The sequence below is a fragment of the Pan paniscus genome, chromosome 4, assembly GCF_029289425.2.
Source record: "Pan paniscus chromosome 4, NHGRI_mPanPan1-v2.0_pri, whole genome shotgun sequence".
Lineage (NCBI taxonomy): Eukaryota > Metazoa > Chordata > Mammalia > Primates > Hominidae > Pan > Pan paniscus.
The window spans coordinates 108,369,090-108,383,291 of NC_073253.2; the positions used below are offsets into that span (position 1 = coordinate 108,369,090).

The 14,202-nt window shown below is 42.2% G+C and overlaps 1 protein-coding gene across 3 annotated transcripts in view; it reads right to left on the reverse strand.

Annotated features, from left to right (window-relative positions):
* MCC (MCC regulator of WNT signaling pathway) overlaps positions 1–14,202 on the reverse strand; it is a 469,040-nt gene that overhangs the window by 94,669 nt on the left and 360,169 nt on the right. For all 3 annotated transcript variants that reach the window (XM_034960341.3, XM_063604592.1, XM_003826730.5), the window contains one exon: positions 7,544–7,686. In XM_034960341.3, coding sequence (XP_034816232.2) covers positions 7,544–7,686 — 143 coding nt within the window. The remainder of the gene's footprint in view (positions 1–7,543; positions 7,687–14,202) is intronic.

The window sequence follows — 14,202 nt, forward strand, 5'->3', positions numbered from 1 at the left end:
CTGGTGCTCAAAAGCACTTGTTCCGGCCCCTGCACACACTCACCTGTGTGCTCCTCCTCCCTTGAGGGGTTGAGAGCTGCAGGCTGAGTAAGCGAGGCACCCCTGTCACGAGGCCTGAGAAGGGGTCAAGGAAAATTTCCTATTTCAAAGTCAGGGTGGGGGACCTGAGAAGCGGAAGACGCCACCCCACCACATTCTGACTATAGATCTCTGTTTCTTTTCTCAAAGCAATCGAGGCTGCATTTTCAGGACTTCTATTTTAGTAAAATCTTACCAGCTGGGGATTTGTTTTCATTTTCACTGTTGTCACTTTAGATTTCTGACACAGTTTGTTTCTGTGAAACAACAAACTTGGTCATAAATATGAAGGGATAAGGAAGATAACCTAACATCAACTCCAGGAAGCTGTCCTCCAGGACTGCGAGCCTCTACTGACCTTGGTGCCCATCTAGGATCCCCTGCTCTGCTCTGTTATGCACCCCCACATAACTCCTAGCCATCCACCTCCAGCCTCGGTGGCAGAAAAGTTCTGTCAGTGGTTTCTGCCAGAACTTTTCTGCCAGAAAAGTTCTGTTTCACACATATGTGAAAAAAAGTTCAAATCTACATATAATCATTTTACTTATTTGACTATTGATCACCTGAATTGGCACAGCTTTAAAATAAGAATGATACTCAGTTTTGCAGAGGATGAGAGGAAATCTTTGGGGTAGAGAAGGGACAGCAACTGACAATATACAAGAAAAGACTTAATCATTCAATACCTTTGAGAAGTAATCTTGAAGAAATAGTTACAAGTATGTTTAGAGGATCAATTCCAACCCCTTCACTGTGCCTCCATGGCTCTCTATCATCACTGACCACAGCCCAGCTCTCAGGCCTCACTTCTGCCCACTCTCCCCCAGGCTCACTAACCTCCAGTCCAAATGGCCCTTTCTTAGTGCCTGGGTCACCTGCGGCAGCTCCAGATCCCCTTTAGATAGGCTGTCTCCTGCCCTTGACAGCAAACAGTGGATCCTCCATTAGCACTCATCCCAGGCCCTGTGGCCCTCATGCTAACATGAGTGAGAGGATTTCCACGCCACCAGGAGGAGGGGGAAGATGTGGTTCTGGCAACCAAATGTGATCTGCAAATTATTTTCTCATAGCAGCAATGTTCACAATGATGGCTGGGGATGCGGTAACAGCACTAGCAAGGTCCCGAAGTTATTTCCATGACAGATTACACAGGCTTTCCAAGGCTGGTTTCAGGAGCTAACACTCCTTTATTATAATGCTGGTTTTAAGAAAAATTATGTCATGAATTTCAAATAACCAAAACCAAATCAACCTTAAAAGACATGGTCTATTTAGAAAATAAAGACTGTTTATGTTATTAATAGAAGAGGAGTTCATGAATCCCAAGAATTGTGGGAGCTCATTTTGAGTAAATGCTGTAGATTAATGCCTTTCCATTTCCATCTTATACCCCAAGTCTCTTTTGGGGACTGAAAAGTTATGGAACAGCAGAATTTGGGGAAAATATTCCAAAGTAACACAAAATGAAGTAGAACAATAACCTTTCCTGCTCTCAATCCTGGTTACTCTAAGGAAGATTCTGGAATGACTTCAGGGGGTTCTCCTCAGTCACTTAGCTCTGCTACCATTTGCAGACAGGTCTTATTTGACCAGGCTCAGATCCCTAGGAGAAAACACACAGTCACCCTAGAGAGTGCTCCAGTGAATCAATGTTCAAACTGTTAACTGGTTCTCAGGGATGATCCCTATTGTGACCCTCTCCAAAGAAATTAAGTTGCCCACATAAAGAAAAGAAAAAGGTAACAAAGGGCTTGGCCTGTTACATGAACCAGTTAGAGTACAACTTTCAGTCCGGTCTAACCTTTTCAGTCTGTGGACTAGAGGATCACTGACTATCTAGCCACCTCATTCCTAGCAAAAAGTGAGTATTCGCCAGACAGCCTGCCTTACCTGTGTAAACACATTTCTCCAGGTCTGCAAAAACTGTTTTTGGCAGAGGCAGGGCTGCCTTTCCCTGCCCCGACCCTCTCTCCTCACTCTGAGTGGCTGCTTGACACTTGTAAACATTTTTTCCTGAAGCCATTAAGCCTCATCAGCCAGTAAGCCAGGAAAATCTGGCTTTAGCATCGAACATATTTCACAGTCACAACCGCACCAAAAAACCAGGTTTCATGTGGAAAATCTTCCTTGGTTGTCCTCCAAAACCTATTCATACAGAGGAAAAATCTAAGTGATCACACCAGAAAGCAAGGTATTCTATGCATAGGACACCTTGCGGGTATAAGAGTAGATTTCAACCCTAAGGGTATAAACCTCAACCCTCAGGGTATAATGGTTTGATATTTCAACCTTGAGGGTATAATAGTCTGATATTGCTAAATTCCAGAAAAATAAAAATTTCTCACCCAAAATCAGAAGAGATCTCAAAATAACAGAATGCTTCACTGGCTGTGCAAAGGCCCATACAATCAGGGATTTTGTTTGTTTTGGAAACAGTTGCTCCAGAAAAGCACTGCTGTTGCATTAACAGAGGTGGGGAAAATGGTCCACAGGAAAGGACAGCAAACATGCTGTAACATGCAGGATGCAATGAGCCTGTGTGCACACATCTGTGCTCTGCTCTCTTGCAATACCCAGAATCACTGGGTCCAAGAGTGTTGTTTCTATTTTAATATGAAGGGCTGCAAAATCTGATTGCAAATGCTTCACTATTAAGCCAGGTGCTTGTGATCACACAGCTGCTCCCTAATTCCCCCATCAGCCCTAGAGACCTCAAAGGACTGCAGTAAGCAAATGACATCAACCACTGGCATGTCTTCCTGTTTAAACCGAGGAGTATCAAAGGAAAGCCATCTATAGAAACACAGGCGGCAACAACAAAAACAACTTCTTGGCTGTGTGGCCTTGGACAAGTGACTTACCCTCTCCAAACTTCATTATCCTGATTTTACAGATGAAGAGCCCTCCAGGGCATCCTTCCAGGTTGGGGATTAAACATGAAGGATGCATGTAAATGCTTGACACAGGGTAAGTGAGCAAAGCATGTTAGTTGGTATACCCACCCTCTCTTTTAACGGTGAGCCTTTGCCAGATGGAGGACATAAAAATTCTAAGCAATAACTCCTACCTTGGCTTTGTCCACTTAATTACCTTTATTTTCTGAACAATGTGTGACCAGGTTTGATAAGAGGTAATTTTTTTTAAAAAAACATGCAATGTGACAGAGGCTGGCACCTTTCTCTTTTATTTGACTGCTTAGTAAGTCAAAGCACTTTTTAATTGGATCGTTTATTCCTCCAGGCTTGGAAGACTGTCCAGGAACCAGCCTACTGAAGGGGCAGCTGGACTCTGATGGGTGGGTATGAAAACAAAAGAAAAGTGCTTTTTGATGAAGCGGATAGGCTGGACTTAGTCCTGTTATCTTTGGAGATCGGCAAATACACTGCAGCAAATTCTGCAGCTCAAGAAAACCTCTGGGTTGCTAATGCAGGTTTGCAAATATAGCAACTATAATGAAATGGCTACTTTTAAATGATTTCCTATAATGGTGCTTACATATGGAAGCTTTTTTCCTGTTGAAAAAATTTAATTGGAAAATGGCGAAGGAATAAGAAGAGGGAGACAGCCAGTTCCGATGAACAAACACACTGACGGCACTGTGTGAGCAGCTTTAATGAACTCCTCCTTGTTGTGCCCAAGTGTTTGTCCTCCTGGGGGATCTGGCAGAGCTGCCCCTGCCCAGTGCACCCTCCTCCTCATGGGCTCCGACCCCACTCAGTTCCCAGATTCCTGCTCGGCTGTGACCTCTGGCAAGCATTCTTCCATGCTCCTCCCCGAGGTTATCACCAGGGCCACTGCAGGCCTGCTATGGAGTCCTAACTGCACTGTGAGGTCTTCCCTGTGGACCTGTCTGCATCCTCCAAACAACTGTGAGCTTTGGGATGGGGTTCTTTCACTGCTGCTCAAGTATTTGAGTATCTCCTACGTGCAGGAACTGCTATGCTGGTAAATTAGGCAGGTGAAGTCCCTGCCCGCGTGGAGCCTGCACTCTGGCATGACAGCCAGATAAAGCTTGGTAACACACAAGGAAATGAGTACAAACACAATCCATCCTCAGGGAGTGCTCCATGCTATGAAAGAAAATGAAGCAGGGAAAGGGAAGCAAGTGGCTGCCTGAGAGTGAGGGATGAGGCATGACTCTAGAGGGGAGGGCGGGGGGCCTTTGTGGAGACAGCTGCTGAGGAAGCAGGGCTCCAGGCGGAAGGAATAGCCAGCACAGAGCCCCGGGCAGGAGAAGCAGCTCAGGCTGGAGGAACGGCAAGCCAGGAGGCCAGAGTGGCTGCAGCTGGAAGAAAAACAGGACAAATGGCCAAGGAGGCGGCCAGAAGCAGGGACCGCCCTGTTGGCTGCGTGCTGAGGAAGCTAGAAGTCACTCTAGGCTTGAAGGATTTGAGGGTGGGAGCACATTGACCTGACAGCAGATTCTGTCTTTCATCCCCAGTACCTAGCACAGCCCCAAGTGAGTTTGCTGACTAAATGAAAAAAAAAAAAGCTTCTATGTGTGGGCAGAGAACATGTGTCAACACTGGGCAGAGAAGGTCACTCCCCTCCAGGAACTCAGTCTTCTCAGGAAAGAGGCTACCACCAGTTATAATTAACCCATGTATTTTTAAATGAGGGACGGAATGAAAAGAATGGTTTGGGAAAATGAGGATGCCCCATGGCGCAGATAGGTGGACACTGCCTTCTGTGTGAGGACCAGTGCAACAGACGCCACCTCATGTCAGGAGGTCCAAGAAGCCCCACAGGAAAGACATCCATGTAAATGTGTTTATCCTTGCACTTCCCAAACTTATTTAATTATGGAACTTTGTTGGAGTACAGGTCATTTATTAATTCCATAAGGTACAATTTGAGAGAAGTGAATGGCGGGATCAGTATAGGGCTCACACTCTACAATGATAAGCAATTTCTAGGCTGTTTAAATCTGTCTGGCTATCTAAGGCGGAAGACAGAGTCCTGAAGCTTGGGGCTGCCAGGGTTAGAGATTTATGATGCCCATATGAACTTAGCATGTTGGTATGAACTTAGCATGCTGGTATGAACTTGGCACATGCATGGTCTGGTTGCAGGGAGTTGTGTGTATTGTAACATAAAGCCCGGGGTCTGGGTTCAGTTTAGTTGGGAGAAGTGTCTTCACTCCTCAACATACTTCTGCCTGGCTTAAGCTGTACCAACATACAGCTCTCAATGGCTTTGATGTATTTTATTTGGCCTTAGATGCAATCCAGACGACTGATCGCTCCTTCCTTATTAGAGCCTCCTCTGCCCCACTGGCTTCCAGAATACCACTCTCCTCATTTTATTCCTTCATCTTTGGCTGGCTGACTGGTGGATTGGTTGATTACCTCATTCATTCATTCCCACTAATATCTTTAAACACATGTTATGTGCCAGGCCCTGTGATAATCTCTGAAGATATACTAGGAGATGAAACAAACATGCTTCCGCCTAGTGGAATTTAGTGGGAGAATCAGTCAAGCAAATAAATACTATTACATAATTTAAAACGTCAACGTGATAGTAAGATACAAATGGGGCAATGACAGAGTCAACAGTTATCATCTGCAAACACCCTGATGTCTCCCAGCTGCTTTTCTTCAGCCCAGGTCTCTCCTCTTGGTGTTTTATCTGAATGCCTACTGCCTTCTGAAGCACCTCCGCTCAAATACTTCAAGACACTATAAACCCATGGGCAAACAAAACACGATCTCCACCTATCATATAGTTCCTGCCCCAAGCAAAACAAAACTCAAAGCAAAACCACCTGGTCCTACTTCCTATGTGCCCTATTGGCGAGTGGCCCTGTTGTCCATCTGTTGTACAAACGAACTCTTATGGGGCATACACACCCCCCACCTTCAATCGGTTTCCAATCCTTCAGCAAATCTTGCCAATTTTACATCTTTATTAAATCTCAGCTGCCACCACCCTAATCTGAGCAACAATTTTGCGCATCTAGAGTTCTGCAATAGTTTCCAAGCTAGCCTCCCCAACTCATTCTTCATCTATGGATTCTTTCTCCACACTACAGTGATTGATTCAAAATGCAAATCTGATTATCTCATTCTCTTCCCCCACTATTAAAAAATCTTTCAGTAGCTTCTTGTGGATCTTTGGGTAAAGGCCAAACATGGTCTCTGTCATGGCCTGTAAGACTCTGCATGGCCTAGTTCCTGCCTACCTCTCCAGTCCCCCTCTCACACCTCTGTGTCCTCCATCCATGAGGATCTTCAGTCACCTCCTTAAATGCATTCCTCTCCCTCACTGGATGCTATTCTCTTCCTTGACCTGCTTAATTCCTACTGATCCTCCAGCTCTGAGGTCAAACGCCTTCCTAGAGGGAGCCTTCTTGTAACCCTAGACTGAATCAAATTTCTTTGGATACACTCTCATAGTACTGTGTTCCATAATGTTGTAGCACTTATAGGATTTTAATTAAACCCAAATATGTAATATTTGATTAAAATCCCTCCCCCCAACAAAATTTTAACTTCCAAGAAAAACTCATTATAAAACTCAAGAAAACTGACTATATGCAACTCTTCTTTCTCCTGGTTCTTCTTCCATCTCTCCCATACATGTAAACATGTCTGTCCTAAGATATGCTGCTCCTCCCTCTTTTGACTCCACACCCTTCAACCACAGGGATCACCTTAGCTCAGATAACTTCAAAGCCTCTTCCCTCAACCTCGATCTCTTTCCAAATATCCAGGTAGGCAAGACCAGTAGTTTTGTAACATTTTGACTGCAACCCAGTTAGAACATTCATTTGGCAACTTACTGCCTACAAAGATGCAAGAAACAAATTTCATGAAACAATACTGTCACTTGCTTTCCTATTAGCTTTCATTTAAAAATACTTTTTCATGTAATTTCAAGACCCAATAGTAGGTCACACCCTGCAGTTTAAAATACATCATACCAGATATTTACACATGGATATTTCTCTACAACCTCAAGCATAATATGACTATTTCCCAACTCACTTCTCAACACAACTTCCTAAGGAATATATGATCATTCTCTTAGTCACTTAGGAACAACACATTGGAGTCATTTTGGATTCCTCCTTCTTGCCCAATCCAAGTAGTTGTTAAAACCTATTGGGATTCTTCCACTGCAATGTGTTGGCCCCCATCCCATCCCTTCCCTTCCCACCATCATAGTTCAGATATTACTGTAATTTGGAATACTGCAATAGCCTTTTAAACTGGTTCCCTACTTCCAGAATTTTCAAATAGAAGTGACTTATGTTTGAATCACAATTGTATCAGAGCAGAAAGCTTCAGTTCCATTTTGACCAACAAAGTAATGTGTAAGGGACTGAAATACATGTGACTTCATCCACTCAGCAAACCCCCTGAAAAATTAAATTTTAATTCAGGCTGCCTCACATTTCTAAAATTTCTATTACAATCCAGAAACCAAACTCTGGCTTGGTGGCAAGGGCAGGCAGACTCACCCATGTCAGCAGTAACCATGGTAGACTGGTTTTCGGGGATAGAGACAGAGGTCTGGTCTTGGTCCATGCTTCGAGAGTCCTCGTTGACCTCGTGTTGGCTCTGGCTGAGTTCTGATCGCAGTTCTGAGTACTCATCTTCCTCCCTGAGAAAAAAGGAGAATTGGCTACCACTAACAGAGGATATAAGACAACCCCCTAGAGAATATGTCTTTTAAGGACAAGAAAAAGACATTGAGAGAGAAAACAGATTTCTCCCCCAGGCCACAGGGACCAGGATTTCTCCCAGGCGAAATAGATAGTCACATCTATGCTCAGTGAGTGAAGCTGAAAGGTTGCCTCTGTGTCCACAAAACATACCCATGTACCAAACAAGATTCATCTATCAGCCTGCAGAAACTCTTCCCCTTTAAAGATTCCTGAAGAAACTAGATTTCTTCACCTCCTCAAATTCCGAGGAGAATAAGAACTAAGGCTACTAGCACTGAGGCTACTGTGAACCAAATAACTAAGAGTCTAGCGCACAGCAACAGCATGCCCTACAACCTGGAGGGGCCCACAGGGGCTTCCTTCTTGAAGGAGGCTGGAGGTTGGAGATGGGGTTAGAGCTACTGGGAAACCAGCACCTCATCTGTGCAGATCAAACTAGACTTTTTTGAAAGGTATATGGATCAGCATGTATAAGAAAGACTAGGCTAACTTCCCAAAGAAAGTAGGTAGAACTAGGGGGTAGGAAGAGACGATGCAATGAGGAGAAAACAGAACACTGAATGAGAGAACACCATTCAATGATCTATTTCCTTTAATTTGCACTTGCTAACAGGAAGACAACATTTAAACCCCACTGTGTTTTATTTGTATACACACATCTACCTCTTCTCAGCCCTTCAGAGGTCCCTCAACCTCTGGTCTCTTCACTGTACTATTAGCAAGCTGAGAAACTTAGAATTGCAGTGTGTATTTCAGAGCACGTGTACTGTCCCCTTCCCACACCACCACCATCACCACACATACACTGGACACAGGTATGGAGACAGCAAAATGAACCGTCTTTGAAGGATCTATTTTGCAAGTGAACCAGTAGGGGGAACTGTCAGGGGATTTAACTGGGAGTGGAATGCCCACTTGGGTCTGCTCAGCTTCAAGGGCAGGTTGTCTGTGAAGAAAGCTAGGAATCAGAGAAACCTCAGCCTGGCATTCATTTTAAGTTGTCAACAACCAGAGGAGAAGAAAGTCTACAGTGTTGGATTCTGGGTGGACCAAGATGATGAGTGGCGATCATTAGGGTTTAGGGAGGCAAGCGGGAGACACATCTATAAATCAGAGAAATGTGAAGAACAGAAATCTTGGTTCTCTTAAGATATCAAATTTCTCCCAGGAAAGGGATTCAGCTGAGCCCGTGCTTTATAAGGTATTGTTAATAAAACCTACCCAGAAAACTGGGAAAGCTTTATGTAGATATAAAGCCCCATGACATGGAAAATATGAATTAGAGAGTGGTGAAGACAAAAAATACAGGCTAATGTTCTATGAATAAGTTAATTATTAGACATCTGCAAAAGTCAACAATAATTAGGTTTAGGAAAGAAAATGATTAAAAAGCACTCTTAAGTGCCTTTTTGGTCTACAGGATGATTGTGCACTGATAGATACATTAGCTCTCCTTTCAGTCAGCACTTAAAATTCTGATTTTAGTTAAGGGAGATTTTGTGTATGATGAATAAATTACCTTTGTTGCATGGCCAACGTAATCAGCTTTGGCTCAGCTGAGACTTTTTTGCAGCCAAGAAAGCAAGTGATAAATGCTGCTGCTGTTTCTTTGGTATAAATGACATTTGTAAAATCTTTAATAGCCACCTTAAACCTGGCTTGGCAGATTCGAAAACATATTTCCTGCCAAATCTCCTGCTTTGTACAAAATTACTTCTAGAGATTACTAGGATGAACTTTATAAAGCAGTGAATTGGGAAAGTATGGGAAAGGGAAGCTGTTATTGCAGAAACATTCCCTACTGAGGTCAGAGCACAGTCTGAAGGAGAACCATACATTAAGCAGTAGGTTTTCTGTGTCACAAAATGCAAACTAAAAATTCCCATTCAATGTATTTGAGCACTAAAACAAAGATAGGAACACAAAGACTGCACAGATTCTGTCTTCAAGGAGACAAAGATGTTCACAAGAAGGATGCTGTGGGTGAACACAGGTGGAATATCTGGGGCTGCCAGTGGGGAGTGACCAGAGAAGACCTCCTGGGTGGAGCAGTGCTCAAGATCAGTTAGGACCTAATTTCAGTTAGGTCACAAGTGTGGAATAGCAAAGGCAAAGGCTCAGAGGAGCTGGGAACGTGCAGAACTTGGAGGGGAGCAAGTGGTTCACTATGACTAAAACCAAAATATGGCACAGGATGGAAACATGAGGCTGGAGAGGCACTCATACTACTTGTTGACTAGGCAGTGTGAGCAAAAGGAAAATATATTGCACCGGAGGATGCAAATAATCAGGGTTAGATGGAAGAAATAAAAATACAATGTGGAAAGTCTAGGAATTCAGAGGAAGGAGTAAATGTTGCCAAGATCTTGTGTGGAAACAGATAAAATGAGAAGAAGAGAAATGCATTCCAGCTATGGTAATCATTATAAGTATTCTAGAACAAAAACGACACATGCCAACAAAGTAAATAGTCATCAGAGGTGGAAAGCTACCTTGCGAGAACAGGGAAGATTTTGTGCCACAAAGAGTGAGGTACAAAAATGTTAAACTGAGCTTAAATATTAGAAAGTTCATGCACCCTGTTGTGTCTCCCACTGACTTTGGTAAAAAATCATGGAGCTGCATATCCTTATCTCTCATTGGCATCATTCCTGAAAGGGGGCTGGAACCTGGGACCGGGAAATGACAAAAGCAATTCTCAGAGGGTCCTCTGTAAACTAACTCGATTTATGATTGCAGTATGCGTGGCAGACTGCATCAGGAGCATTGTTCCATCAAGAGCTATGGAATAAGTAAAAAACACCAAGAGTCCCTGGCAGTTTTATAAAGACAAGATTTTGAGTTGTGCTTCTGCAGTGGCTCTGCACAGCCTAGAGGATGCCTGGTGAGGCTAATGACACAGCACAACAGCATCTCAAGATGACTTGTTTGTTGTATATACAGGCATTCTTCTCAAGCAATAACTTATTTCTTTGGGGAAAAAATGCCTCCCAAAAAAACACCAACTGCTATTGCTGGTGATGAAGAAGAGGAAAATGTAAAAACATGGAAAAAAAGTGTCCATTTAAAACCAGAAAAATAGCACCTCTGATAAACTGATAAATGTTGAAAGTGACACTCTGTAGTGGTAGGTTTATAATAATGGAATGACAAAGTTCTCAGGTGTTTCTCCTTGGAACATAAAGGGTCAACTCACAGGATTCCAAATGCATATTCTTTCATTCATGTAGAAGCATCTGCGAAGTGCTTCCAAGTTGCTTTAAGAGATGCAACCATTAATGTTTGCTCCTAGCTTAAACAACAACATAACAAATGCTCCTCAGGAGACAGGCATTAGATTGCACACTTGCCTATGTAATGACCAGCAGTGGCAGAAAAATCACAGGCTGGCAGACTGGAAGGGATTTTAAAGACTGTTTTAGCCAGGACCACTACCTTTATTTTACAAACAAGATAAATGGGGCTTCGAGAGGCAACTTATTACCTAAGATTATGCAACCACTAGCACAGCCTAATTCCTAAATTTCATACCAATGAGACAATATGTACTTGACCTTTGAACAACATGTATTTGAGCTGCATGAATCCATTTATATGCAAATTTTCTTTCCATAAATATATTTGAAAATTTTCTGGAAATTTGTGACAACTTGAAAAAAACTCAGAAGAATCGTATAGCCTAGAAATACAAAAACAAACTTTAAGGTATGTCATAAATGCATGAAATATATACATTAGGTTGATGCAAAAGTAATTGCAGTTTTGCTTTTGAAAGTAATGGAAAAAACCGCAACTGCTTTCACACAACCTAATAGATACTAGTCTATGTGTTAATTGACTGCTTATGTTATCTGTAAGGCTTCAAGTCAACAGTAGACTTTTAGTAGTTAAGTTTTTGGTGAGTCATGAGCTATGTGTGGATTTTTAACTGCACAGTGTAGCAGTTGGTGCCACTATCCCTCATATTGTTGGGTTTTTTTAAACCCTTATTTTAGGTTCATGAGTACATGTGAGGGTTTGTTACGCAGGTAAACTCGTGTCTTGGGGAGTTTGTTGTACAGATTATTTCATCACCCAGCCCAATACACAATGGTTATATTTTCTGCTCCTCTCCCTCCTCCCACCCTCCACCCGCAAGTAGGCCCCAATGTCTGTTGTTCCCCTCTTTGTGTCCATTTGTTATCATTTAGCTCCCACACACAGTATTCAGTTTTCTATTCCTGCATTAGTTTGCTAAGGTTAATAGCCTCTGGCTCCATCCATCTTCCCACAAGACATGAGCTTGTATTTTTTAGGGCTGCATAGTATTCCATGGTATATATGTACCACATTTTCTTTATCTAATCTGTCACTGATGGGCATTTAGGTTGATTCCATGTCTTTGCTATTGTGAACAGTGCTGCAATGAACGTTTGCATGCATGTGTCTTTATAGTAGAATGCTTTATATTCCTCTTGGTATATACCCAGTAATGTGATTGCTGGGCTGAATGCTAGTTCTGCTTTTAGCTCTTTGAGGAATTGCCATACTGTTTCCCACAATGACTGAACTCATTTACACTCCCACCAACAGTGTGTAAGTATTCCCTTTTCTCTGCAACCTCACCAGCATCTGTTATTTTTTGACTTTTTAATAGTAGCCATTCTGACTGGTGTGAGATGGTGTCTCACTGTGGTTTTGATTTGCATTTCTCTAATGAGCAGCAATATTGAGCTTTTTTTCATATGCTTGTTGGCTGCATGTTTATCTTTTGAAAAATGTCTGTTCATGTCCTTTGCCCACTTTTTAATGGAGTTGTTTTTCTCTTGTAAATTTGTTTAAGTTCCTTATAGATGCTGGATAGACCTTTGTTTGATGCATAGTTTGCAAATATTTTCTCCCATCGTGTAAGTTGTCTGTTTACTCTGTTGATAGTTTCTTTTGCTATGCAGAAGCTCTTAAGCTTCATTAGAACCCATTTGTCAATTTTTGCTTTGTTGCTATTGCTTTTGGTGTCTTTGTCATGAAATCCTTGCCCTTGCCTCCATGCAGAATGAAATTGCCTAGGTTGTCTCCCACAATCCTCACATTGTTTGAGGGTCAACTATAATGTCATGACTGAAGGAAAAGATATTTCATTGTTTATTAAAGATTCCTTCTCATTATTGGTTAGGGGTAAAATAATTTAATCAGAAGAGGGAAAAGTCAGTGGAAGTATAATTCTTAATATGCTATCTAGACTTCAAGCTGAAAGTACTATGGAGTCAACAGCATTTGATAGACTGTCATGTCACTAACTATCCACATTATCTATCTCATTTTGGGTGCACATTCATGCCTTCCATTGGAATGGAATGATTTGTGGAGAAGAGCCAGATGGTCATCTGCCTGCTTTGACAGCTGTCAAGCTGTCAGTCAGCTGTGGCCAACTAATCCACCCTACTTGACCTGGTGTTTTTTGGGCGAACTGCATTCTTTCTTAAATTAAGAGTAGACTTGCCTTTAAATGGCTGGCTTTCCTTTAAAGAACAAAGTTTTTTGTTTTTTGTTTTTTTTTTAAAGCTATTGGAAGGAAATGTATTCCTTTTAGTTCTCTGAAAGAATCTATTACATACAGGAAATAAGTGATGAATAAAGTCCTCGTTCTTTCTTCAATACTATCTCCTCTTATTTTTTCAGATAGCATAGAGAAGATCAGACTCATCTATGAATCTTTTGGTGAATAATTGAACAAATGGGATTTTGAAATGCTCTCCTATGAATATAACAATCCATTTTTGTCTTAACAAGAGCTCATATAAGATCCATATTCAAGAACTTCCAAATATTAAAAAAGAGATTGATATAGACCACACAGGAAAACAGGGAGAGAGAAACACTCTTCTTTCTGGGTTTTATTTTTATTTCATTGCATTATACTTTTTAGACTGTAAATTAATCAGAACAACATGTTTTGCTGGCAGACAAGGAGGTTTTGGTTACAGTTTTTGAAATGCAACAACATGAAGATGAACAGATGCCTGTGTGTTTTGTTGGCTGCATGTATATCAAGATGTACGTGATACCAACAACACACAGGTAACTGTGTGCCCAAAGATCAGGAGAAACATCAAGCTCCTGGTGCAGGCCTGAAATCTTAGTGGTCAGATTATATTACAGTAGATAGAGACTCTGGGATGTTTTCTCTCTGTGTCCTCAAATGAGGGGGCATTTTGTAGCAGACCCAGTAAGCAGAAGGGTTGAGTGCCAATCCTGAGATCACAGAGATAGGAGGGGTCTGTGCCTTGGGGCTGCTGCTGTATGAGGTTAAAGGTGTGAGAGAGAGAGTTTAGGATAGGAGCCTAGGCTGAGGACAAACTTGGTGGAGGGAAGAGAAGATCAACCGTCTGCAGGGTCCTAGAGGTTTAAGAAGAGTGCCGTCAGGAAGGAATGAGGGCCTAGGGTCAAATGCCATAGAAAGAGACCAATGACAA